Here is a 24,329-nt window from a genome sequence, read left to right on the forward strand (position 1 = left end):
TTATTTACATTGCACAATGTAGAACGAAGTCAAGAGGTTGTGATATGTAGCACAACAAGCTAGCAAAGCTCTGTAAACAGAACTACATTCCTACACATGCTCAAACAAACTAACGTGACCAAACTCTTCATAATGAATGAACATGTCACCCAGTGCAGCGGTGTGACTCACTGATGTGTTTTTAATAGTTTTTGGACAACAATGGAGGTCTACAGCACAGAGGAATAAGATATATCAGGCTTTGATACACACACAATACTTTGTCCATTATTTCCTTGTTTCCTTCTACCTCCCAAGAGATGTTTGCATAGATGGTAGCATGTCGGTATCGATATAATTATCTCGTCACGGTGTGTCTGTCACTCAGTATTTTTACTTTCATTTTAAAGTTTCTATCTGTGTGACGACATATTGTAAAAATATCTGAATGGAGTTAAACATGTTCTTACAAGCTTGAGTGAGACATGTGATAAACTGCAGGCTTGATGCAAAGTAGTGACGTCTCTGTGGGCAACAGGTAACACAACAAGATGATCTTTGTTTGCATGAATAGCACAACAGTTTTAATACCAAAGAGCAAACAGTGTTTCTGGTTAAGTTTTTCATCTTCACCAAATGAAACGTACAAAACAAAACATCCATGTCTGAGTCAAGAGTATAAACATGAGCTGAAATACAAAAATGTCTTCAAATTTACACCCTATTACACCACTGTTTTCAGGAATAAAAGGTTCACACATACAGTATTATATAGAGTACAGTGTGTATTGGTATGTACCACAGCTGCAACAACCCGTTTATTGATTAATTACTAGAAAAATAATCTGCAAAAGTTTTAAAAGGATTAATCGTTTAAGCCATTTTTAATAAAAAATGCAGAATCTTCTCTTGTTCCATCTTCTCTAATGTGAGCATGTAGCTGCATGTGAGCGGCTTTACTGTCTTTTACATGGTAGTAAACAGAAAATCTTTGCTTTCTGAGCTGTTGGTCGAACAAAAACAGATATTTGAAGACGTCGTCTTGGACTCGAGGAAATTTTTTGTATTTTCTGACATTTTATAGACAAAGTGATTTATCGACTAATCAACAAATTTATATGCAGATTAACTGATGATGAAAATAATCATTAGTTGCAGCCCTAGTATGTACAACCCCGACTAGATGCTACATGTTCGTAGCAGGGAAAACTGGGGCCCATGCAGGGAAACAGCCAATATATGTGATAGACCCTTCATCTGGATAAGGGAAAAACTCCCCAAAAAACCCTTTAATGGGGGAAAAAATTGAAGAAACCTCAGGAAGAGCAACAGAGGAAGATCCCTCTTCCATGACAGACAGACATGCAAAAAGATGATGTGTGTACTTGATGTTGTATGACTTTTTGCCTTGGATTTTGCCTCTCAGGCCACATGCTCCATGCATCCTGACAGGAAGAGAGCTGAAGACTGTTTTCAGTTTTTTAAAAATTGCTCCTCTGTCCTGAAGTGGGTTGGACTGCCTGGGTGCAGGACTGGAAAATGGATATAATAAAAGGAACTATTTTCATGTTATTTTCGTTGTAAAATGAGTTGAGCATGAAATGAAAAAAAAGACCACAACACCAAGTCTGCCCTCTTGTCCTGACCGCACAACAAACACTTCCACATTTGTGTCGGTAATCTCCCAGCAATGACGTCTGGCAGTTTACGTCCTATAGTTTCTTTTTCAAGGCCGCGCTCTGTTAAGAGCCCTGGTCTTCATGAGAGAGGGTGTGTGGGTGTCCTGGAGGCTTGTTTTGCTCTCAACACAACCTGAAAATCCTCTCACACACCCAGTGTGACTATTTGTCTTTAACCTTTATTTGATTCTGGCGGAGATACAGTAGGAATGATAAACACTGGTCCAGTAGGTTTGTGTTTGTGTTTTTCATCCTCCATGAAAAACCAGTCAGGCAGAACAAAGTGGTGCCTTTATTTTGGTTTTCCTGTTCACTTGTAACACTCTCTTTTACATTTTGCTTGAGGCACTAGATTTTGATCATATCTACACATGCTGAATGAACACGTTATCCCAGCTGATGCTTTTGATAAGGTAATATTCATTCTGGGTGTGTGTGTGTGTGTGTGTGTGTGATTTGTGTGTGTTTGCATCCTGCTTACCATGAAGAACCTCTAAATTTGATGATGTTATGAGCTTAATCCCTAAATGGTCCAAGCTGGAAAAATCCAATGGAAATTATATGGTTGTTTTGCCTTTTTTTTTTTTTTTTTTTTTTTACTAATCAATCAGTCTTTTATTTAAGTATGCACTGACTGATTTTTTTGTCAACTTGTTTGCAGCAGAAACAAGAAGTGAACAAACCACTGACACATTGTCAGCTTTTAATTTCATATGTTGAAATGGTTCATTTCCACATCCAGCAGTTACAGAGCAACATTATCATTCATGTGGAGTCGTGTTTCTGTCCACCTGGTGAATGTAAGTCCAATATTTACTCTCTTCTAGCTCTGTTTTTACTCTCTACCAACTCCTGAGGGAAATATCTGGCTCTTTAGCTGCTAAATGCTCCACTATGTTCACCAGCTAGTCTACAGCTAACTGTGTCTGTTTGCTGTTTGGTGCTGAGCAGGTAGTGTACAGTGGCTTTTTAAAACTTTTTCTCCTGCATCATTTTTTTGGGCTACGTTTAAAAATGGGCATTTCCACATACATAAAGACCTGTCACATCTGCCAATTGACAGAAAAACCAAATCATGCTTTCACACCCGCGCTGTTGCAACCCATTCCAGCAGTAAATCAGCCATTTGAACACGTCATAATTGACTGTGTTGGTCCGCTGCCTCGTTCAAAGTCTGGCTGTAGCTACTTCCTAACGGTAATGTGTCACTCGACTAGATATCCAGCTGCATATCCTCTGTGTGCAATGTCTGCCAGATCAGCAGTAAGGCTCTCAGTCAGTTAATCTCTGTGTTTGGGGTCTTTAACAGCTCCAGATCAAACATAAGTCTTCAATTTATCATCCTCAGAGTCATGGGGCACTAGAGTCATTTCACCAGCATTTGAAATTTTTGATTTGCACTTATTGTACTGAGCTAAAAGCTGAGTGGGAGGAGGGGCTGCCCTGGCTTTTATTGTCAGCTAGAGAGGTTTTACAAGAAAGCACCAGGTTCAGACCCAATGATCTTGTGTTTGAGTACACAGTGCATAGCTTTTGGCCATTGTACAGGATTAAAAATCTGTCAAAATCTGTCATAGAGTTACTGAAACCACATCATGTTCAAGTTTCTGGCACGACTGAAGCATCATTAACAGTAACAACAGAATAATATGACTTCCTGTAAATAGGGAAGTAAAACTACTGCAAATTCCCTTCAGGCCAATGAGGTCACAGTGTCTTTTGGACTTTTTCTCTAATCTTTGATTTTTGCTGAAATATTGGATCATTTGAACATTTCTTGAAATGAAAGCATGTGAGAAGTTTAGAGGGAAAAATCACTATTTGGTGGAGCTGTTAACAACTCATAGACATGTGAAATGTGACCCCGACTACACACTGCTTTTTGTAAGACGTCAAAAGACAAAAAGGTTGGAAACCACTGGTTTCATCTTTAACAATGTGTTGTATTTTAAAAGCTTGTTATATTATCCATTGTGTCAAATCTTCATCTGAAAAGTAACTAAAGCTGTCAAATAAATGTAGTGGAGTAGAAAGTACAATATTTCCCTCTGAAATGTAGAAAGTAGCATCACATGGAAATACTCAAGTAAAAGTACTTCAAACTGTACTTAAGTACAGTACTTGAGTAAATGTACTAAGTTACTTTCCTCCATTGAAAATGACATGAGAAAAGTCACACAAAAAACTGAGGAGGATCATGTTACTGAATCTAAATATTCATTACTTCTTTAATAACAATGGCAGATTACAGAGATTTATGAAAGTTATGTTTGTATGGTTGTGACAGTTGGTTCAAGTATTTTTACATGTGGGTATTTTACACATGCTTTCTAGAAGAGCAGTTTAACCCATTTAGACAAACAAGCCTAACTCAGTGAACTGACATTTGAATTCTGTGTGACAACCTGCAAGTGATTGGGAAAAATGTTATGAATGTAAAATCAATGTTGCCAGACAGCGATAATTCATATCACATAGTATGATCTTCCTGTCTTGCCGCTGCTCCCTTTGTACATTTAGCTGAGGGAGACTTATCAGTCTCAACTGAGACAACTCCCTCTAGTCTGCTGCAGCACCTTCGGCCTTTATTTACCTTCAGAGTGAGTTTACTGCCTGTATCCCAGACTGGATCCTGCTGCCTGCTATACCTCACGTCACTGAGACAATAAAATTGACCTTGACCTCGTGATACCTCGTCAACAAACACAAACCGAGAGAACAGATCAGTGTTTTGTTAAATTCACTATGAGAGAGCCAGAGGCAGCCGGCCACCTGGAGCAGCAGATGTGCATGTATGTATGAATGACAGACAAAATCTTAGAGGATACATGACATCTCCTGTATCATCACTTTCAGCTCCTGCCTTCCACATACCATACATCAGTTAATGAACGGACATGACGATATTGCTTTGAATCTCATGTACCTGGCGCTTCTTAAATTGGTCTTGAGTTAATTTAAATTATTTCTATTCATTTAAGCAGTTCAGAGTGTAAAATTTATTTTACTAACATATGATTTGTATGATGTGATGTATCTGATGTTGACTGTCATGCAAGCTGAAGACAAAAACAACAAAGATGGACAATAAAGATGTTTTGAATATGATTTTTGTACTGTAACTATTAATATCAGTTTACAAGACTGTCAGGACTCAGAATGGCTGATATAGCAGTATTCAACTTCTTGTGCATGTTGTAATAACTCACAATTTTTACACATTGTGCAAGAACAAAAATTCTGATAAATTAATTCATTATATTGCCCAGATCTAGTACCCTATTGTAAAGTGTTACTATGTTTTAAAGTCACATTACATGACAGAATTGATCTGATAATGAAAACTCTTATTCAGAGTAAATTGCAGAAAGCATTCAAGTGTGTGTGTATGTGTGTGTGTGTGTGTGTGTGTGTGTGTGTGTGTGTGTGTGTGTGCGGGTGGGTGTTTGTGCCTCTTCATGACCTGATTTGTGAGTTACACCCAATTGGTTGGCAAAAAGGAAGGAGGGGCCACTTGGCTGCTGCAAGTAGTTTCACTATCTCTCACTTTTTTTTAATAGCAGAGGTGAACTTGCCAAGTGGAGGAACAGCTGCTCGTGTGTGTGTGTGAGATGTATTTCTGGTAAGTGTCGTCTCATTTCTTGAAAGTTGCACTTACATAATGAACTTGAATGAATTGGGATTAATAAGTGACAACACTGAAGGAAACAGCTGGAATGAAGTATCTTAAATTCTTCACTCAGAAGAATTTTCATGTTTTGAAATAAGTATGATCTTGTCTCTTTTTGCATATTATGTGTCAAAAAACATTTAGTCTGACTGATAATAAAACTTAATGAATATATGAAGTAATGAAACTGGTAATGTGTTTTTGTCACAATATGACACCAAAAGATCTTTTTTCTTTGTTTTCCAGTACAGACATGTCTTCTTCAAGCCTCTTGATTTTACTTCTGTGTGGTAAGTTCACTCACTGAATCATTTGAAAGCACAGCATAAAAGGGAAGTGGTAGTTTTACCACTACTTATCTTACCAAATGATGTGTCAAAACAGTGATCATTTGTATAGAGGCAGAGGTCAGTGTCATGGATACTCAGACAACACAGGTCATCCACAACAAGAATTCCTTCAATCAATTTAATTGCTTTTTCTTTAAATTTAGCATTTTTCAGACTCTCAGCCTCCTCTAATTAAATGAAACACCTAAAGGGATAAGTCTTGAGATTTTCTATATTTTTCTTATTGTCAACAAATCTCACATGCAGAGTCAAACTCACCGTACTTAAAAGTATTGTGTGCATATCCAAAGCCTGATATATCTTATTCCTCTGTGTGGTCAGTGAGTCACATGTCACAGTGGTTGACATTCACTCTAAAGATTACGGTCATGTTAGTTTGTTTAGAAACATCTCAAAAGAATAATAGAGTTGCAAAGTTGGAGGGATTGTTGGTTCCGGCAATGTTTCCCCCATCCTGTATTCTCATTTTCTTTAAAGGACATTGTCAATATTACTAAACATAGAAACACAGGACTCTCCCAGATAATGTAATGATCCTACAGGTTTATATTACAACCACTAGCTTCAACTATTTCAACTTTGTTTCTGAGAAATAACATTTTGTCCGTGATTTTTGACATGGCATGATAGCTAAGAATACTACAATACCCATGAGCTTCAGCTGCTGTTGCTATGGAGAAGAAGCTGTGAACATGAATCAGAGTATAATGAATTCAAAATGCTTTATCACTGAAGTTGTAAACATTATGATGACCTAACTAGAAGAGTTTAATGCCGATCCAAGCCGTAGAAGTGCTCAAAGTGTGAGTCGTGTAACAGTCTCTATGGGAAAAATGAATAGGAGGGGAACCCGAAATAGCTCCTCCCACTTCGCAGCTCTATAACAGCGATCATTTTCTTAGTCTGAAGAGAGTAGTTCAGTGTAAAGTGCCACAGTGGCCAAAACAGCCAGTTATCAATGAAAGAACAGGAACTGAACTATCATTCACCTTTTTATGATAGACCACAGTCATTCATTAATCAGGAACAGTCTTCATTGTGTTTTAAAGTAGAGCTGCAACAATTAATCGATTAGATGATTGACAGAAAACTAAATAGCAACTATTTTGACAATCAAATAACTGTTTTAGCAATTTTTTTAAAGTAAAAATTCCAAACATTTGCTAGTTATTAGGGGTGGGACAAAAAAAAAATCCATATTGCAACATATCGCAATATTTCCACTACCAGAGCGCCTCCTTATGGAGGAGCTGAACAGACTGGTTACGGTCAGATAGATGTTTGTGGAGGAAACATGTTTGTGTCAATAGGATGGAAATTCATACAGTTGCAGATATTTTGATTAATTTTTGATATGATTGTTTTTTATGATGATGAAAAAACAAAAATATATTACCCTGGAGCAAATACATTTTTTTCTCCAGCAGCTATTTAATTTAAACATAATAAAAAACAGCCGTGTGTTCTTTGGCTATTCTGCATATTGTTGCTATCTAGTGAAAACAATATTTCTCCACATTTTGGTGATTTTACATTTTTCTGATAAACATGTTGGTCAAAGGATAGATTCACAGTTTTTCAAGTCTGTCTTAAAACAATAATCAGATGCCCAAATGAACAGTGAAACACTAATATGATGCTTCAGTAATTGAGTCTGCTGAATCTAGTGGATATCTTCCATCCACCCCGACCTCCTCCCTCTGCGGCCGATGGGATATTTAAATGTAGCGCTTTGTGTGCAAACATTGGGCTGAAGGCCCATTATTCCAAAACCCCAATAATTAAAAAAAAAGTCTCATTGTATTGAAAGGCCATCAGTCTGACGGTCCATTATCCCAAAAACAAAAGCGCACTGTCTCGAAGGCCCGTTGCTCTGCAATTTTTATAACGTGATTTCATTAAATCAGAGTTCTGCTTTGTGAAACATGACACCAAATTTATCAGAAGAACTAAGTGAATTGTGAAACGTCTGTTTCAAAAGTTCATTTACAGCTTAAGTTACTGATGACGAGGCAAATAAAGTCTTCATCTGTTTCCTACTGTCGAAGGAAAACCTTCATTAACATATTGCTAAACTTAATATCTTTTCATGTGCTTGTTAAAAAAAGAAGTATGTTTTATGGAGTGACAATACTGTGATTAAGGCACAAACAACACTTGGTTAGGGTTAAGGAAATATCATGGTTTGGGTTAAAATTATCACTCGCACTTCAAGGGAGAGTGTGTTGTTATAACCTGGCTCAAGTGGCCACAACAAAAGGGAAACACACCATGTCAATGTTTAACAAAAGATAATTTATTAAATCAAATTAACTAAATATTTAGAGTATAGGGTGTGGGTGTCAGTGGTATCAGTAGAGTACGTGATGCATGAGTGAAGAATATGGGTGTGTGAGTGTTGTAAAGTGCATGAAAGCAAAACAAACCGGTGCCTGTAGGGAGAGAGGACAAAGAGCTGCAGCAGCAAGGCAGCCGAGAGTCTAAGAGAGACTACAGCCGTGGCTTAAGGAACAGCAGTGTATCGGGCTCAGGTGCATTGAGTGAAGGTAATTAGTCACCTGTAGGGGAGAGACACTGATCAGAGACCATACAAACTCCCAGATGACAACAGGGGTCATCACAGTGTATTTTCGGAGCAGTGGGCTTTTGTTTTCGGGGTTAACGGGCTGTCGGACTATGAGCTTTCAGTCCAATGGGACATTTTTAACTATTGGAGTTTCGAAATAGTGGGCTGTCGGACCAGTGGCATGGCACCTTGCTGTAGAATTTGTGCACACAAATAGTTTTATGATTTAATGGGGGAATTATGAATTATCATTGCATGCTTCAAATATGAAATTATTCGTCCAGCAACATACCTCATATAAGAGTAGGTATAATAATAGGGAAATAGTCCTTCTTGTTGGCCACACAAGAGATGTCAATTAGAATGATGGTTGTTATTGATCTTAATTATGATTTTGCAAGGGTATAGGTCGTTTAAGGTTAAGTTACTGAGATGCAAACACAAGAAAAGACCAACAAGTTCATTTTTAGTTATAAAATATATAAACATACTCATTTGTCTTATTTATTGGGACCATGTACAGTGTTAAACATAAATGTTACCATTTGACGTACTGTACCAGAGTTAGCTTATAGCTAATTTTCATCTGCAGTCGCAGGTCACAAGGGTTTCTATATGGGGAGTTACTGTATTCTGAAGCTGAGTAACTGTTTTCACACAGCGATTATAAGTTGTTAATTTATATCTAGCCTTCCGAATTGAACCCTACAATGTGTACAACTAACAATGATAGTACATAGTGCTCCAGCTAGCAGGAACCAAGTATCCTGTCCAGAGGGAGGGGGGTGAGGTGGGGCTGTTTACCTGGCAGTAAGATACTAAGAGAAAAATACAGAGAACATTTTTTTCTTTCCAAATTAACACAGAATGCATCAAATCTAAAAAATTAAGGAGCTAAATGCCTGCACAAGTTTAATTAGCAGGACACCCTTCCTGTACAGTATGACATCTGAAGAAAGGATTCTCTTGAAATTCAGCCTCTTATGTGCATGTTTCAATGTGTTTTTACCTTTTAGTTTCTCACTGTTTTGATGAGTCAGGATGACATCATTTCTCCTCTTACTGACAACTCTTACTATATCTCAATCTTTTCTTTTCTAGCACCCATCATGGGTCAGATACCTGTCCCTCTCAATGCCACTGTCGGAGGGTCCGTCCTGATTCCCTGTTCACTACCAGTGAATTCAACAAGCATCAAATGGTTTTACTGGCAGGAGCATGGGTCTGACAAACTTTTGTTCCACTGGGACAAAAGTGGGGAAACACAACCAGTAGCTGATGAATACAGGAACAGGTGTCAAGTCTTCAATAATGACTTTAGTTCTGGAAATATTTCTATTAGACTTAACAATGTTAGTGTTGGAGATGACCAGAAAACATTCTGGGCCAATGTTGATTTCTATGATGAACAGGAAAAAGTTTTTAAACAGCTTAAACATCAGTGCAAATCCTCTTTGCGGGTCTCAGGTATGGAATAGTAGTTTCTTGCTTTCAAACCAAAATCTATACACATTAAAATACTATAAATATCTCTAGTGTGTAAACCATCATGCTTTCTGACACACCCACAGCTGCCTACCAAGATCTTAACCTGACCATTAACAGCACATTAAACAGTGCAACCTGTACGGCACATGGAGGATACCCTAAACCTGAAGTGAAATGGACTGGTCAAAACAAATCCAGCGGTGAACAACTGAAACTGAAGGATGCTCAGACGTCCCATCAGCAGCATCCAACCAAGAAAACCTTCTCTGTCACAAGCACCGTCAGTGTCAAAGAGCTGCAGTCTGTAACCTGCCTCGTGTATAACCCTCACTCCAACCAGAGCATTGAGAACACCACAGTGATTGATGCTCCTGGTGAGTGATACAGATACAGATAAATAAAGATAATAAGATGCTTCCCTGATGGTATTGCATTATGGATAAGAATCTAAACATCTAAAGTGCCTAAAACTTTTGCACAGTACTGTAATTCTAGTAAACCCAATTCACCTTTAATAAACTATAATGAAACTTACTTTAAATAACCTATAAGCAGTTTCAGTTGTTTGATTTCTGTATTACATAAGTAACTGAAGATTTGGACAGCTTATGGAATATTTAGTTGTGGTAATACATAGCAAGCAATTAGTACATTTTTTTTAATTTATGCATTTATTTATCAGGGACAACAAACATTAATTAACATCAACATGATGTAAATGAGTCAGATTTAGCCAAAAGGCAAATTTTCAGCTGCAGTCCCTGGACAGGTTGATGTTAAACATTAAAAGAAACAAACAAGACAAACAAAAAGCAGATATTGACGTGTTCAAAGATGTGTTTATATTATTGCAACATGTTAAAATAATTTGTTACTCTGTTATGTCTCCTAATTTACAGGTGAGGCCCATCTGAGGAATCGTTCTACAATAAGTGTATCAATTGGAGTTGTTGCTGCCATATTATTGTTATTATTTGTGTGTTTTCTCTACAGAAGACGTGAGTAACTGTTTTTATTTATTCTCTATTGTGATTGTTATTTGCTATCTTTTTGTTGCTGGATATAAAGATATCATCAACTTGTGAAAAACCATGAACTCAAATACCACACAGACACCTTGTGTACAAAACAGTTTATGTGCAGATGTACCCACCTTCTGATTCTATCCACAAGAATATCCTATATTCATACTGTCAGTGGTATTGAGCAAAAACATACAACAGTTCGATATAACAAAACAATCAAAGCTGAGTGGTCCACTAAATAGCTTCTTCTGAGCTTTCAACCACATCTCACATCAGCTAACTGAGTTTGCTCAGGTGACCTCTAGTGATTGGTCATCACATGTCAATCTTCGGTCATGTGACTCTATCTCCTAGAAATGACGTTTCTACACTACTCAACTTTTTCCAGTAATGCTGCCATGCTGAACATAATCTCTGCCTGGATTATGTTCACAGAACATCTGAAGATTGAAGTTACATTTAAATACTGCACAACAGGTGTAAACGTTCACATCCTGACTGCTGCGTGTGCTTCAGTTTAGGCAACAAAAGCACTTTGTTTAAGATTAAGGAAAGATTTTAGTGTTGGTTAAATGTTATCGGGGGCATATTCTGCTTTTTGTGATTTTCTAACATTCATGTACTGTTACGATGTTGGATGTTAAAAATGGTCAAAATTCCAAAACTTGAGTTGAACTTATGTAAAAATGTTCCCGGTGAGACAAAACCCAGGTTTCAGCTGCCCTGGACGCTTCGTTTGCAAAGTTTTTTTTAACTTTCCAGGTGAGATGATGTCAGCTTGTTGAGCATGTCCATAAACAGCCGTCCGTTCTGTAATCTTTGTTGTTGAGGTCGTTGGTGTTGTTGAAAGTCATATTCTGGATCAGATTCAGGCTCGAATATGATGTTGATGTTGTCTGTTTCTATTATCATGTGACTGAAGTTCTACTCTTAGGACAGATGGTGAGATGCAGTTAAAAGCTCTAAATAGTCAGTGGACCTTTTGAGCTGAGATTATTTGTTACACATACTGTTCCTAAAGGTCAAGAATGAACTTGAATGCTCAAATTTAACAGGTCTGCTTACAATGGTAAGTTTAAGTAAGTGTGTTTATTACCACTGTATCTCTAAGAACATACCATCATGTTGAAGGCTTGACCACAAAAGGAAATTTAATGTCATCACCTCTCTGCTGTTGGTGTGACACCCCCCACACTGCAGTCATAACCAGAATCAGATTTACAGCTCTTATAAGAAACTATCTCATCCCTGTAAATGACATTATTCATAAAAGTATCAAAGTGGCTTAAAAATAAATTAAAACAGAAGTTAAATATGTATCGTATATGGTAGTGTACAAAGAATGGACTAAATCCATACTGCACATAAAAAACATGTCTCATTGATCTCATGATATCATTTAGAGAGGTGTAAAACATCAATAGACCCACAGCTATTTTGTTGTGCCCTCATGACTGAAATATTTACCTTTAATTCCAGGTCAAGAATCACAAGAGGGGTCTCAGCCAGTAGAGAATGAAGAAGACTCAAGACTCTGACAGAAATGCTCCTGTTTCTGAGGACGTTTTACTAGACAATGTGAGGCGGGATCCTGCTTCAGGCAGTGCTTTCAATGAGGACACCACTGCTGCTGCTGTTACTGCTGATACAGAAGAGAAAACTAAGCCATTAAGCGAGTTGTGTTTGTGTCCCACTCTATGTCCCTAATTACAAAAAGAGTGAAACACATGAACTATCCCTCCCTGCTTAATAGACGGGTTTACGAGGAGCGTCACATGTGAGATGTGTGCAGGTGGGGGGCAGAAAGTTAACCAGAATGACTGAGAGCTTATGAGAAGATCAACGTTTGATGTTGATTTTGTTCCTTAAACTGCACAAATCAGAGAAGTAATGGATGGAAAATGTTCATTATCTCAAGAAGGGAAAACCTCCCAGTTAGCTCACAGTTCAGAATTAGCTGTTAGCCTCAGAGATCAGGTCAAAGTCCAGGATTTTATGAAGGAAGTGGATGATTTTACACTGAAACTGCAGGAAGAAACGTTAAGTTTAAGGTCAGACAGCTCACTCTGTTACTGAGTGTTTATGGATGTTTATTGAAGAGTGCTTTAGTGATCAGTTTGACATGTAGTTTCAGTGTGTTTATGTATAAACTGATGGCTTTGGGTGGAAAATGCGTCCTGTTCTTAAAAAATTTTCAGAGAGAAAAATCTGTGAAGAAAGGTGAACATGCTTTCTGGTCATAATCCTGTGTGCCTGATCAATAATACTGATTAAATCCTGTATTGCCTGTATACACTGCAGGTCAGTGTTGAGTATAGTATGAGGAAACAGCAGGATTTTTGTTAATGTTATGACTGTGATCAGAATCAGTGCATGCTAACAGTACTGTAATGTCTGTAGATGTCTATCTTACAGACATAAATAATAAACTGAGCCGACAGGATCTTCTGGTCCTAACTTTCATTCATGACAGTTACTTTACTGACATTACTTTGTTTTTCATGCTAACGTTTATTATTTTTTTATGCTAACGTTACTTATCTTCTTGCTAATGTGACTTTCTTGTTTTTATGCTAGTATGACCTTATTGTTTCTATGCTAACATTACTTTTGTGAAGGCAGCTTCTGTGCTTTTAACCCATGTTGATGATTTTGGACACATTCAATGTATTTTGTCTGTGTAGTCTGTGTTAGTGTTATCACTGCTACTAGCTGCCATTTTTTTCCCCTTGGGGACAACATTTTCACTGTAAATAACAAATATTACATCAAAGACATTACATCAGTTGTTCAAGGTGTTGTTTCTAACTTGAGTGTGTGTCATATTTTAGCTAGCCGAAGCTGACAAAGGTCTATGGTATGATGAAAAAATGTCCAAGCTAGTGTTAAAGGTCTCACTTAGAATGCCCGAGACACACTTCACCCAAACCTACCTCTAAAATAATTTTCTGTAAAAACTCAATGAAAATTGACAATTAACTAAAAAAACATGATTGAAAATACTGTAAGTTCAACTGTTACTAAACTTTTGTGTAAGTTAACACTCCTTCTTAGATCAGCAGGAAGCCAGTGGCCTGCAAAGCAAGCTGTGGTTTCTGCACCTGACACAGACAAATACATACATCTCTGATCTGTGTCTGTGAAGTTTGGAAAATAACTATATGTTCTGTACAATGTACACAAAAATCATCCAATAGTTTGCTGATGTTCTGGTTGGTGACCATATATGGAGTTTAAGATGTATTTACTTTTTACATTTTGTAATACTAGTTTTTGTAATAAATAAATAAAACTGGTTTGTATTTTCATACACTCCAACCAAAGTTCCTGACTTGTGCTCATCTCTGAGGTCTTCTGGTTAGCCCTTTAAGGTAAGCAAGATGCCCCCTGAGATACGGCTGACATTAGATCTAAATGTATTTATACTGAAAAATTATTGAAATTGTTAAGGATAAACATGCAATGTTTATTAATTAACAGTTTTGGACAGGTTTAGATCTGTTGATTGAAATTGACCTGATACACCTGTAATAGAAGTACAATTTCAGTACTGAATCTGTAATAGGCATATCTGATTGAAATGTTTACTCTATGTGTTGAATTGGCAAAAAATGTTAGGGTCAGGGCATTGAAGCCGCACTATAACACCGGGCGAGTGCCCTCAGCCGACAGAGTGGACCTCCTCTAGAGATAGCCTGTTAAAGGGTCATCTTGGACTACTTTCAAACCTCCAACACCTATTCGCACCCACACACTTTTGTTTTAATCCGGCTGTCAGGCTTTCTTTACTAAACAGGCTGAAATTAATGATTCAACGACAGCTGGTGATTATAGAAACCAAGCTGATATTGGTTCCCTAAGCAGGCGAAGGCGGTCTTGCATGTAGATTTTGGGAACCTGTCCGATACCTAGGTCAGAGGTAGACAGCCACCTGCTGGTGCCTTATACACACTGGCAGGGGGTATCGGTTGTAACAGGCAGAAACCATTACATGGCGGCCCAACAGGGACCTCTGAAGAGTTAAGAGAATCCAGAGGCCTGCAGATTTTATAATTGATACTCAACCTTGCTAGACATGTCACTCGAACGTTTAATTATGAAAGAAGCGGCACTAATATAGGGGACGGCATTCAACAATTAACCACAGGAGTGAAGCACCCACAGGTACTTAGAGTGACTTAGAGCAAAAGTTTACCGAGCAATGTAAACCTGAAAGGCACCTGGTGTGGAACAACTCTTAATCCTCTATAGCTGAATCTGTTAGGGCATCCTATAGCACCAAGAGGCAGGTCACAAAGCGTTCTGTGATAAGTTAAATGGTCAAGGAAGAGAAGGATAAAGAAGTAGGCCCAAGCTAAAAAAAGGATAAAATCCTAAAGTAACTAGTGCATCCTAAGGGAAAGAAAGGCTTAATGTTAACCAGCCCATAGAGATATGGTAATAATGGGGCCTTTGCGGTTGATTGTGCCTAATGAGTGGAAAGATGGAAAAACTGGTCCAACCAAAGTACTGCAGCCTGACCAAATGAACGTGTTAAAGCAAATACACAAAGGGTTAGAACATATCAGAGGAGACAGAGTGATAAAATGGTTTAAGAGCACAGGTCTGGATTTACCTGGTGCTAGAGACACTTTACACACACTGCAGTGCAGATGTTGCAGGGCCTTTCTTACGCACATCTATTTTAGGTAACAAGTATTTCCTCATCTATGCAGACAATAGCTCTAATGCAAAGCGCATCCTTCCCTGTGAGAGCAGCAACAGGAAATACAGTTTCTGCCAGATCAGCAGAGCTGTTGATTCAATATCCTACAATCAAATCCTTGAGAATAGATAATAGGAAGCATTTTAAAAACCCTTATGTAACGCAGCTCTTAGAGTCTCATGGTGTACAACAAATTTAATCTATTCCTTACAAACCTGAAACAAATGGTGTTGCAGAGAGAGCAGTTAGAGCTGCAAAAGATTGGTTGATAAAAAATGCACCTAATGATTGGGACATGCCTGAAAGATTGGTTCTGTTGCATGAACATATTCAGGCTCCAAAGCTAAAAGAAGTTAAAGCTGAAAACCAACCTAATCCAAGGCCTCTTGCTTTTAAGGTCAGTGATAGAGTCTTGATGAGCAGAAGGAAAGTTAACTGAAGGGGAAGACACCGTAGTGGAGATAAATCCAAACTATACCGCTATGCTAAAAAAAATTCGGCCCAGTTCATTTTTCACAGATTGGAAAGACAGACTGAGACATCATGACCCTGCCACAGACACCACAAGCACATTCTTTCAGAGGTTTGTTAGTCCTGGCTCAGGGGATAAAGCCCTCCAAGGAGAGGCCATGGCAGAACAGGGATGTCTCAGAGAAGAGCAACAGTAACCATTAGACTGGTCAATATATGAACCTGGTGAGTGCATTATTTGTAAAGTTGAATGTGCCATAGTGAGATGGCATGGCCCAAATCATGACAAACCTGCGCGGCCCCCTGATGCAGCCACTATGAATTAACCTCAAGATAACATCACATGGAGCATCATATTGACTTGCAGGACATACAGAGAATAATTTAAACCAGTCTGGGTATGTTTTTCCTGCATGTTGCAATATGCAATCCTCCCTCATGCTTCTTATTTGGCACTTTTTATATAGTAAAATTGCTGCTGCCTCCACAAAAAGAAAAACAAAACAAAACAAAGTCAAGAAAATGTTTGGAAAATCTTCTGGCTGATCTCAATCTCAATGACAAACATTAAAGAAAAAAAAGAAAGATATTTGAGTAATCTGAGCCTCTCCACACTGCTGAATGTCTCTGTGACTTTACAAACATATCTTGTTATTCCGTTGCTTAGCGACGGTTATAATGCAAATTTGTGGTTAGGTGCAACATCCTTTCTGTTACACAACCACAGGGTGGTACAGCCCAGAGAAGTGAGTGTGACTTGGTTACAAATTTTTTAGACACAATTACCCATTGAGCGCTGACTACAAGACTCGAGTTTGATTAATTCTTAAGATTCAGGAACTGGGACTCCTTCATCTCTAGACTGCCTCCCCCACCACAACAAACTCTTCAGACGACCAGGAAACCAACCTTCACCTTTCGCAGATGAATCAATGCTGACCTTGTTGTATATGAAACTTGGTGATTACTCATTTTGAACCTTTTGTATTGAAGTTGATCTGATATTTAGTGATTTCATGCTATTGTTATTTCATGTGTTATGTTTTTACATCATCTTATCACCCACGAGCATTTATCTCTCCTGACAGATCCTGTGTTTATACTCATTGTATCCTTGCTCCTTAGATTCATGTTTGATTTTTGGAGCGATCAATGAAAAGGAGTTAAATTCACAATGAGGGAAATTTAATTCTTGTGAGTGTTTAACCAAAGGCAAAGTTTTGATTTGAATACTCTGATTACACTTACTTATGGTATTTATTGTTAAATTGTTGATGGAAACTGTGTGATTATTTTTTTTATATTTTTCACTTTTTAAATTTTCTTAATTTTTGGGTGTTTTGCAGGTAGAGTGATATCAGTTGCACAAACCCAGCAGTAGCCTTCAAGTGTGCCTCAGCCAAGAGACGGTGTTAAAGGTCTCAGCTAGTATGCCCGAGACACACTCCACCCAAACCTACCTCTAAAATAATTTTCTGTAAAGACTCAATGAAAAATGACAATTAACTAAAACACATAATGATGATTGTCAGTTGAGCTGAGTTGTAACTTCTGATTAGCCCTTTAAGGGCTGACATGAGATCTAAATGTATTTATACTGAAAATTTATAATGGAAATTGTTAAGGATAAACATGCAATGTTTATTAAAACAGTTTTGGACAAATTGAAATTGACCTGCTGCACCTGTAATAGAAGTATAATTTCAGTATAGAACCTGTAATAAGCATATCTGATTGAAAGGTGTATGTGTTGTCGGGGCACTGAAGCCGCACTATAAAACTGGACGAGTGCCCTCAGCCGACAGAGTGGACCTCCTCTACAGATAGCCTGTTAAAGGGTCATCTTGGACTACTTTCAAACCTCCAGCACCTGTTAACACCCTCATATTTTCATTGTAATCCAGCTGTCAGGCTTTCCTGACTAAATATGAAATAAGTCATTTAAAAAATGTTCTCTGCTGAATTTAACTAATATGCTCCCTTTTATAAATTTGTACAGAGGAATGAAAATATGGAACGATTTGTCATCAGACATTAACAAGTAAAACTTTTTAAAACAGAATATGTGACTATATGATCGTTAAGGGGGGATTTCTTTGTCATTTTATTCTTAGTCACTGTATATGCTGTTTTCAGTGGTGAAACTACCGTTTCTGAGCTGTATCAAATGTTTTTTACTGACTATTTAGATATAGTGTGGGTAGTGATGTTATTGCTGCAAGGAGGTGACCCTCTCGCTCTGCAGGGAGAACTCCAACATGACAGCGTTTAGCTGAGGTCTCGTGAGTAACTAACCCTAACCCTGCTCTTAAAAGAGAGTGTCTTTTACACCCTGGCTCTATACCAGAAATTAGATGACATTCAGCTGTTTGTATTTGGAAAAATAAATAAACTTGAGGCTTGTCTGATGTAGTTGTGTGATAAAAAATAAGTGAGGTACATGCTAACTGTCTGAACATTAAAAACAGGTCTGTATTAATCAGATGCTGTCTGAGTTTTATGACATAATGTCTTCATTTTGATTTAACTCCCTTTTGAGTTTCACTTGAGGTAATAGCTCACTTCCACACATGTAAAATTAATACACAAACTCATAATGAATGTCAGACTTCACTGATGGGACTTGAGATTTCCCTCTTTGCTGACCCATGAGAATGTCTCCTGGAGCACCCAACAATGTCTTCTCAAACACAAACACACAAGCAGGTGAATGTAAAACAATCGGTCTGCAATGCCTCATCTGAAATGAAATGAGGGAGATCTGGCCATGACCTCTATCATGACATTGTTCTCACCTGACTAAATCCCTAACAACAGGACAACAAACATGAGCAGCCAGACAAATTAGCCAGATTATCTAAACCACTTAATTTGATGTTAAAACTGAATGCAAATACACCTGTAATGTTGCAAATAATTCCTAAATGCACAGGAAAAGTGTGAGTATGAATGAGAGTTCTGGATTTCTCAATAAAACTAACAAAAACCTCTTAAATCGGATACGTATAAATAATGAAACTATCACTGATCCTCTACTTATTTCCCAAGCTTTCAACCGTCATTTCTCATCTATTCTGTGGTTCCCAACACTTTAATTCTTCTGATATGGCTGGCTCTTTAAACTGCACTACCTCTAACGGTTCTTTTTTCTTTAGAAAAATTCTTCCTATTGATGTCTTTTATGTTATGAATAAGTTAAAAGAGAGTAGTGCTGGTCCAGATGGTTTTGAAGCTAAATTTGTTAAACTTGCAGCTCATGTTCTAATGTATCCCCTTGCTGATTTATTTAATATGACTTTATCTACTTGTTCAATTCCCCCCATATGGAAATGTGCTAGAGTTACCCCTCTTTTCAAAGGAGGAGATCCACTAGATGTGAATAACTACAGACCAATCTCTATTATCTGTACCATTGCCAAAATTTTTGAGAAACTTATCTTTAATCAATCATATCAGTACATCAATCTGTGCAATATTCTATCTCCAACCCAATCTGGCTTTAGACCTAATTTCTCCACCACAACAGCCCTGCTAAAATTCACCAATGATGTGTTCTCCTCCTTTGATAAAGGCCTACTTACAGGTCCAATTTTTATTGATCTTTCCAAAGCTTTTGATTTGGTTGATCACTACCTCCTCCTTGATAAGCTCTATTCTATTGGTCTATCTTAAAATGCTCTCCTCTGGTTTAATGCCTATCTTGCAAAATTTAATGTGTCATTTAAGACAAAGTAAATAAACTGCTGTAAGTACAAGTCATGGGCAGACAGCATGTCGCTAACAGGGATTTTGAAGGGTAACAATCAAACCAGCATCTAACGGGTCCGAAGTGACATCTGTAGGTATGCTTACATGCTGTTTGATGTGCTGCAGCTGAGAAGCTAATTAGCATCTAGCTGCTAACTGACGTTAGCGGTGAATGTTTGTTGGGTGGCACATTCAACAAGCTGCAGGACAAGACGGGTGTTCATGTTTCTAAGTTATCATCAAGTTTTGATGATGTGGACAGAGGCTGTTTCATTCACTACCGTGTTTAAAAGAGGAAGGTATCATGACTCATATTGCAATAATTGAGCATTGAATATTTCATATATTTTATTTTATTTTATTTAACCATTAGACATCTCAAATGTTGTTTGTCTTGAATGTTTTCATTTAAGACCATGGGCAGAAGATCATTACTGTTTCGTGCTGTAAGTGTGTTACAGAATAAATAGAAAACAAAGTTTTATTTGTCTCCCCCCTTTTTTTTGCTGATCCTAAAAATTATCCCATCCATGACTCAAATCCGTGATACGATCCGAACCGTGAGTTTTGTGATCCGTTGCACCCCTAGTGTTAACATGTCAGCTTTGTAGACTATATTTTGTATGTCGTGCACATAGATAAGAGTGTGTAAGTCATGTATTTGATACATGCATTAATACTTTCTGATGTGAACCTACACTTTTAGATCTGTGAATGTTTTTAGTGTTCAGTCTTTCTAGTATTCAGCATTGATCTGAACCTGTATCACATTTTAAGCTTTGTGCTACTTTATATATTTCTGTATACTAAGAAAATACATAGGAAACACGTGTAAATCATGTGATATTTTGTCTGTTTTTGATGAGAACATAGATCTGTTGTCACAATAGAACAATACTATACATTTGAATTTCACTTTGTTGGTAAAATCACACATCTGAACCAGTCCATGGCTAAAATGAGCTGCTCTTTGTTTAGAAACAATATGTATATGCTAAATGTCTTTAAAGAAGCAGCCTTTACACCACTCAGGGGTTTTTGTTTTTAAAAGCAAATTGTTTTATTGGCATATAAAATTGCCCCCCACCCCTCCGATTTCATCAGGTGGGGGACAATGATATAGTTTGATGCGGTTTGTTGTAAGATTCCATGTTGGTTTTCCTCTTGTCCTCCCCAATTTTATGAGTCACCAGCCACCACTGGTGTGGGGGTTGAGTGCAGCTCATTTTTGTAGGATACAGCAGAAATGCCTATATAAATACAGTACATTATATACAAACTTTGTATGAAGTTTGGTGTTATTATCATTTATTTTACAATAATTATAGGTCTTATATTTATAATTCAGTAGTGGGGATGACCTATGAGGGGAAGGGAAAAAATGGAGTGAGGGTGACAGTTTAGTGATAAAGTGCTGTAGAAAAATACCATCAAAACTAAAATTTGTAGCTCTGTACTGCAGTTTTTCTTTTATTAGGGCCTGAGCACCTATCGGTTCACTCACACTCTCCATTCAAATATATGAGTATTTTTCTGTGTCCAGTGAGTGAGTACGATGTTATCATAACTATTGTTCAGAGTGATCAAAAATGCAAAAGTCACTCCCACATAATATAACAGAGTTGTTAAGAGGAAATGAACCCAGAAAGTCACCAGAATCAGTTTTATTAGCCAAGTATGCAGCATACAAAGACTGTGTCTTGGTGTTTGCTCACACAAATACAACATAGAAGTCTAAAAAGATAACAAAAGTAAGCTAATAACAATCAAAATAAAGCAATATTAAAGTTGAATTAAACATTTTAAATCTGTTATTCAGATGAAATATTAATAGTTGTGAAAAGGGATATAAAACTTAAAATAAAACTGTATAATTGACTGTACAAAGGAAATATGGATTGTGCTATGGAGAAAGAAATGAAGTGTATGAAATATATGAAGGTGACAAGAGAAAAAATTAAATGTGACGTGTGCAATAAATGATTAAATGATGTAACAGTGGAGGTTGAATGCAATGCACAATGTGAAGTCCAGTTTGATATACAGAAAAGAAACTTTAGTTTAGATACATAAAGCTCATTAAAACACTTGTTTGCTTACTCTGTGCATTCATTTTCTTATGTGTGCAATTTATTGTGTATTGTTTATTGCACTGGGACCCGAGTAATGTTAATTTTGTTCCTTTACATGAACAATGTGTTGGAATGACACATGCAATGAAACAATTCTCATTTAAACACAAATTTATTAACACGACTCCAAATAGGAAACAAAGGTTATATGATAAAATAATGTCATGATGAATATTAGTGTGGGAGAAATATTGGTTTTAGAATAATTAAACTGTTGGCTTAATCATCAATACTTATGATTGCAAGCTGGGAGAGTTGATACAGCTCATGGAGAAATTAGGTGTGTTTGTTTTGATGCAGTTGATCTCCTTGGTAATACAAAAACAGCAGAATTGTTGTCACATAAAATAATTTGACCTTCCCACACCCCCAACACTGTGGTCATAACCAGAATCAGATTTACAGCTCTCATAAGAAATAGTCTCGCTCCTGTAAATGATATTACTCATAAAAGTATCAAAGAGGCTTAAAAATGAATCTAAACTGAAGTTAGAAAATCTGTATATTATAAGGTACTGTATAAAGAGTAGACTAAGCAGTGTAGGTAGCAATCATACTGCAAGAAAAGAAAGAAGTGAAACACGTCTCTCTTCCTCTGTGTGGTTCACATTAACCTGATGTCAACTTCAAAACATACTCATCTCCTACATGAACTGTGCCAAACCTTTACATCATGTAATATCACTTAGAGAGGTGTAAAACATCAATAGACCCACAGCCATTCTGTTGTGCCCTCATGAGTGAAACATATACCTTTAATTCCAGGTAAAGATCTGAACCAGAGGTCTCAGCTTGGAGAAAACCAAGAAGACTCAGCTGCTGATGGAGTTCCAGCTGACAGAAATGCTCCTGTTGCTTCTTCCAACTCCTCAGAAGGTGATGTTTCTGAAGGCAGAGTTTTACTAAACCATCATGCTGTCTTGCCGTTTCTATAGGAGGCACGTTGCTGCTGCAGATGATGCTTCTAATGAGGACACCACTGCTGCTGTTACTGCTGATACAGAAGGGAAAACAAAGCTATAAAGCGACAGCAAAGAAGATTCAGATGACACAACATCCTTAGAAAGTGACAAAGACAAATAAATCAAATCTGGGATCAGAGCTGGTGCAGGCAGGGAGGCAGAAACAGAAGTTAAAGGACTATGGCAGGAAACTGTATATTATAAGGTACTGTGCAAAGAATAGACTAAACGGTGTAGGTAGCATCCATACTGCAAGAAAAAATAAGAAGTGAAACAAGTCTCAATTCCTGTGAGTGGTTCTCATTAACCTGATGTCAAATTCAAAACATACTCATCTCCTACATGAACTGTGACAAACCTTTACATCATGTGATATCATTTAGAGAGGTGTAAAACATCAGTAGACTCACCACTGTTTTGTTGTGCCCTCATGACTGAAACATTTCCCTTTAATTCCAGGTCAAGAATCACAAGAGGGGCCTCAGCAAGCAGAAGACCAAGAAGACTCAGCAGCCACTGTAGACTCCCCTGGCAGAAATGCTCCTGTTGCTTCTTCCAACTCATCAGAAGGTGATGTTTCTGAGGGCAAAGTTTTAATAAACAATCAAGATGGATGGACATTGAAAACTGACGCTAAAGGGGTACCCAGTGCGATAAAAAGTGACGCCACAGGGTCCTGACCAAGCTTCGGTATGTGACGAGTTGGAAGTGAGAACCTGTTGGAATGGTCAGAGTGTTTGCGGGTGCGGGTGGGAGTATAATCCAAGTATTGCAGGAGCCGTCGGTAATGGTCAGAAATCCAGCAGGAACGGGATTAAGGAGACAGTCCTGCGCAGGGCTCTACACCCTGGCCCTATACAAGAAATTAGATGTATTTGGTACAATAAATAATCTTGAGACTTGTCTGATGTAGTTGTTTGCCCTCTTTGCCAACCCATGAGAATGTCTCCTGAAGCACTCAACAATGTCTTCTCAAACACAAACACACAAGCATGCCCATGGACGATGAATGTAAAACAATCTGTCTGCTACCCCTAATCTGAAGTGAAGTGAAGGAGATCTGGCCATGACCTCTATCATGACATTGTTCTGACCTGGCTAAATCCCTAACAACAGGACAACAAATATCAGCAGCCAGACAAATTACCATTCTCACTTTGAAAATAAGAGCATCTACATCAGAATGCTGTTTGTTTATTTCAGCTCAGCATTTAATAAAATCTCCCCCATGAAACTGATTGGAAAACGTAGAACTCTGGGCTTGAGTACCACACTCTGCAACTGGATATTGGACTTCCTCACAAACAGACCCCAGACACTCTAGTACACCAGAGCCCCCCAGGGTTGTGGGCTCAGCCCCCTACTATTCACGCTGTACACTCATGACTGCAACCCCGATGTGGAGAGAACTCTGTTGGCTGGATTTCAAACAACAATAAGAGTTCATATCGGGAGGAAATCAACAATCTTGCAGAATGGTGCACAGAGAACAAGCTACTGTTCAATGTCAACAAAACCAAGGAGCCAATTGTTGATTTTAGAAGACACACACCCC

The 24,329-nt window shown here is 37.8% G+C and overlaps 1 protein-coding gene across 2 annotated transcripts; it reads left to right on the plus strand.

The window, feature by feature from the left end:
- The first annotated feature begins 5,157 nt into the window (after positions 1 to 5,157).
- On the plus strand, positions 5,158 to 23,616 carry LOC121906865 (butyrophilin subfamily 3 member A2-like). Of its 2 annotated transcripts, none has more exons than XM_042426051.1 (6): positions 5,158 to 5,280; positions 5,575 to 5,618; positions 9,346 to 9,711; positions 9,816 to 10,106; positions 10,632 to 10,730; positions 23,234 to 23,616. In XM_042426051.1, the coding sequence occupies exons 1-6, from the start codon at positions 5,270 to 5,272 to the stop codon at positions 23,452 to 23,454; spliced, it is 1,032 nt and encodes a 343-aa protein (XP_042281985.1). In that variant the 5' UTR covers positions 5,158 to 5,269; the 3' UTR covers positions 23,455 to 23,616. The 2 variants fall into 2 exon arrangements, with proteins under 2 accessions (XP_042281985.1, XP_042281986.1); XM_042426052.1 differs by lacking the exon at positions 23,234 to 23,616 and adding an exon at positions 12,237 to 13,996.
- The last annotated feature ends 713 nt before the right edge of the window (positions 23,617 to 24,329 follow it).

The sequence above is a fragment of the Thunnus maccoyii genome, chromosome 11, assembly GCF_910596095.1.
Source record: "Thunnus maccoyii chromosome 11, fThuMac1.1, whole genome shotgun sequence".
Lineage (NCBI taxonomy): Eukaryota > Metazoa > Chordata > Actinopteri > Scombriformes > Scombridae > Thunnus > Thunnus maccoyii.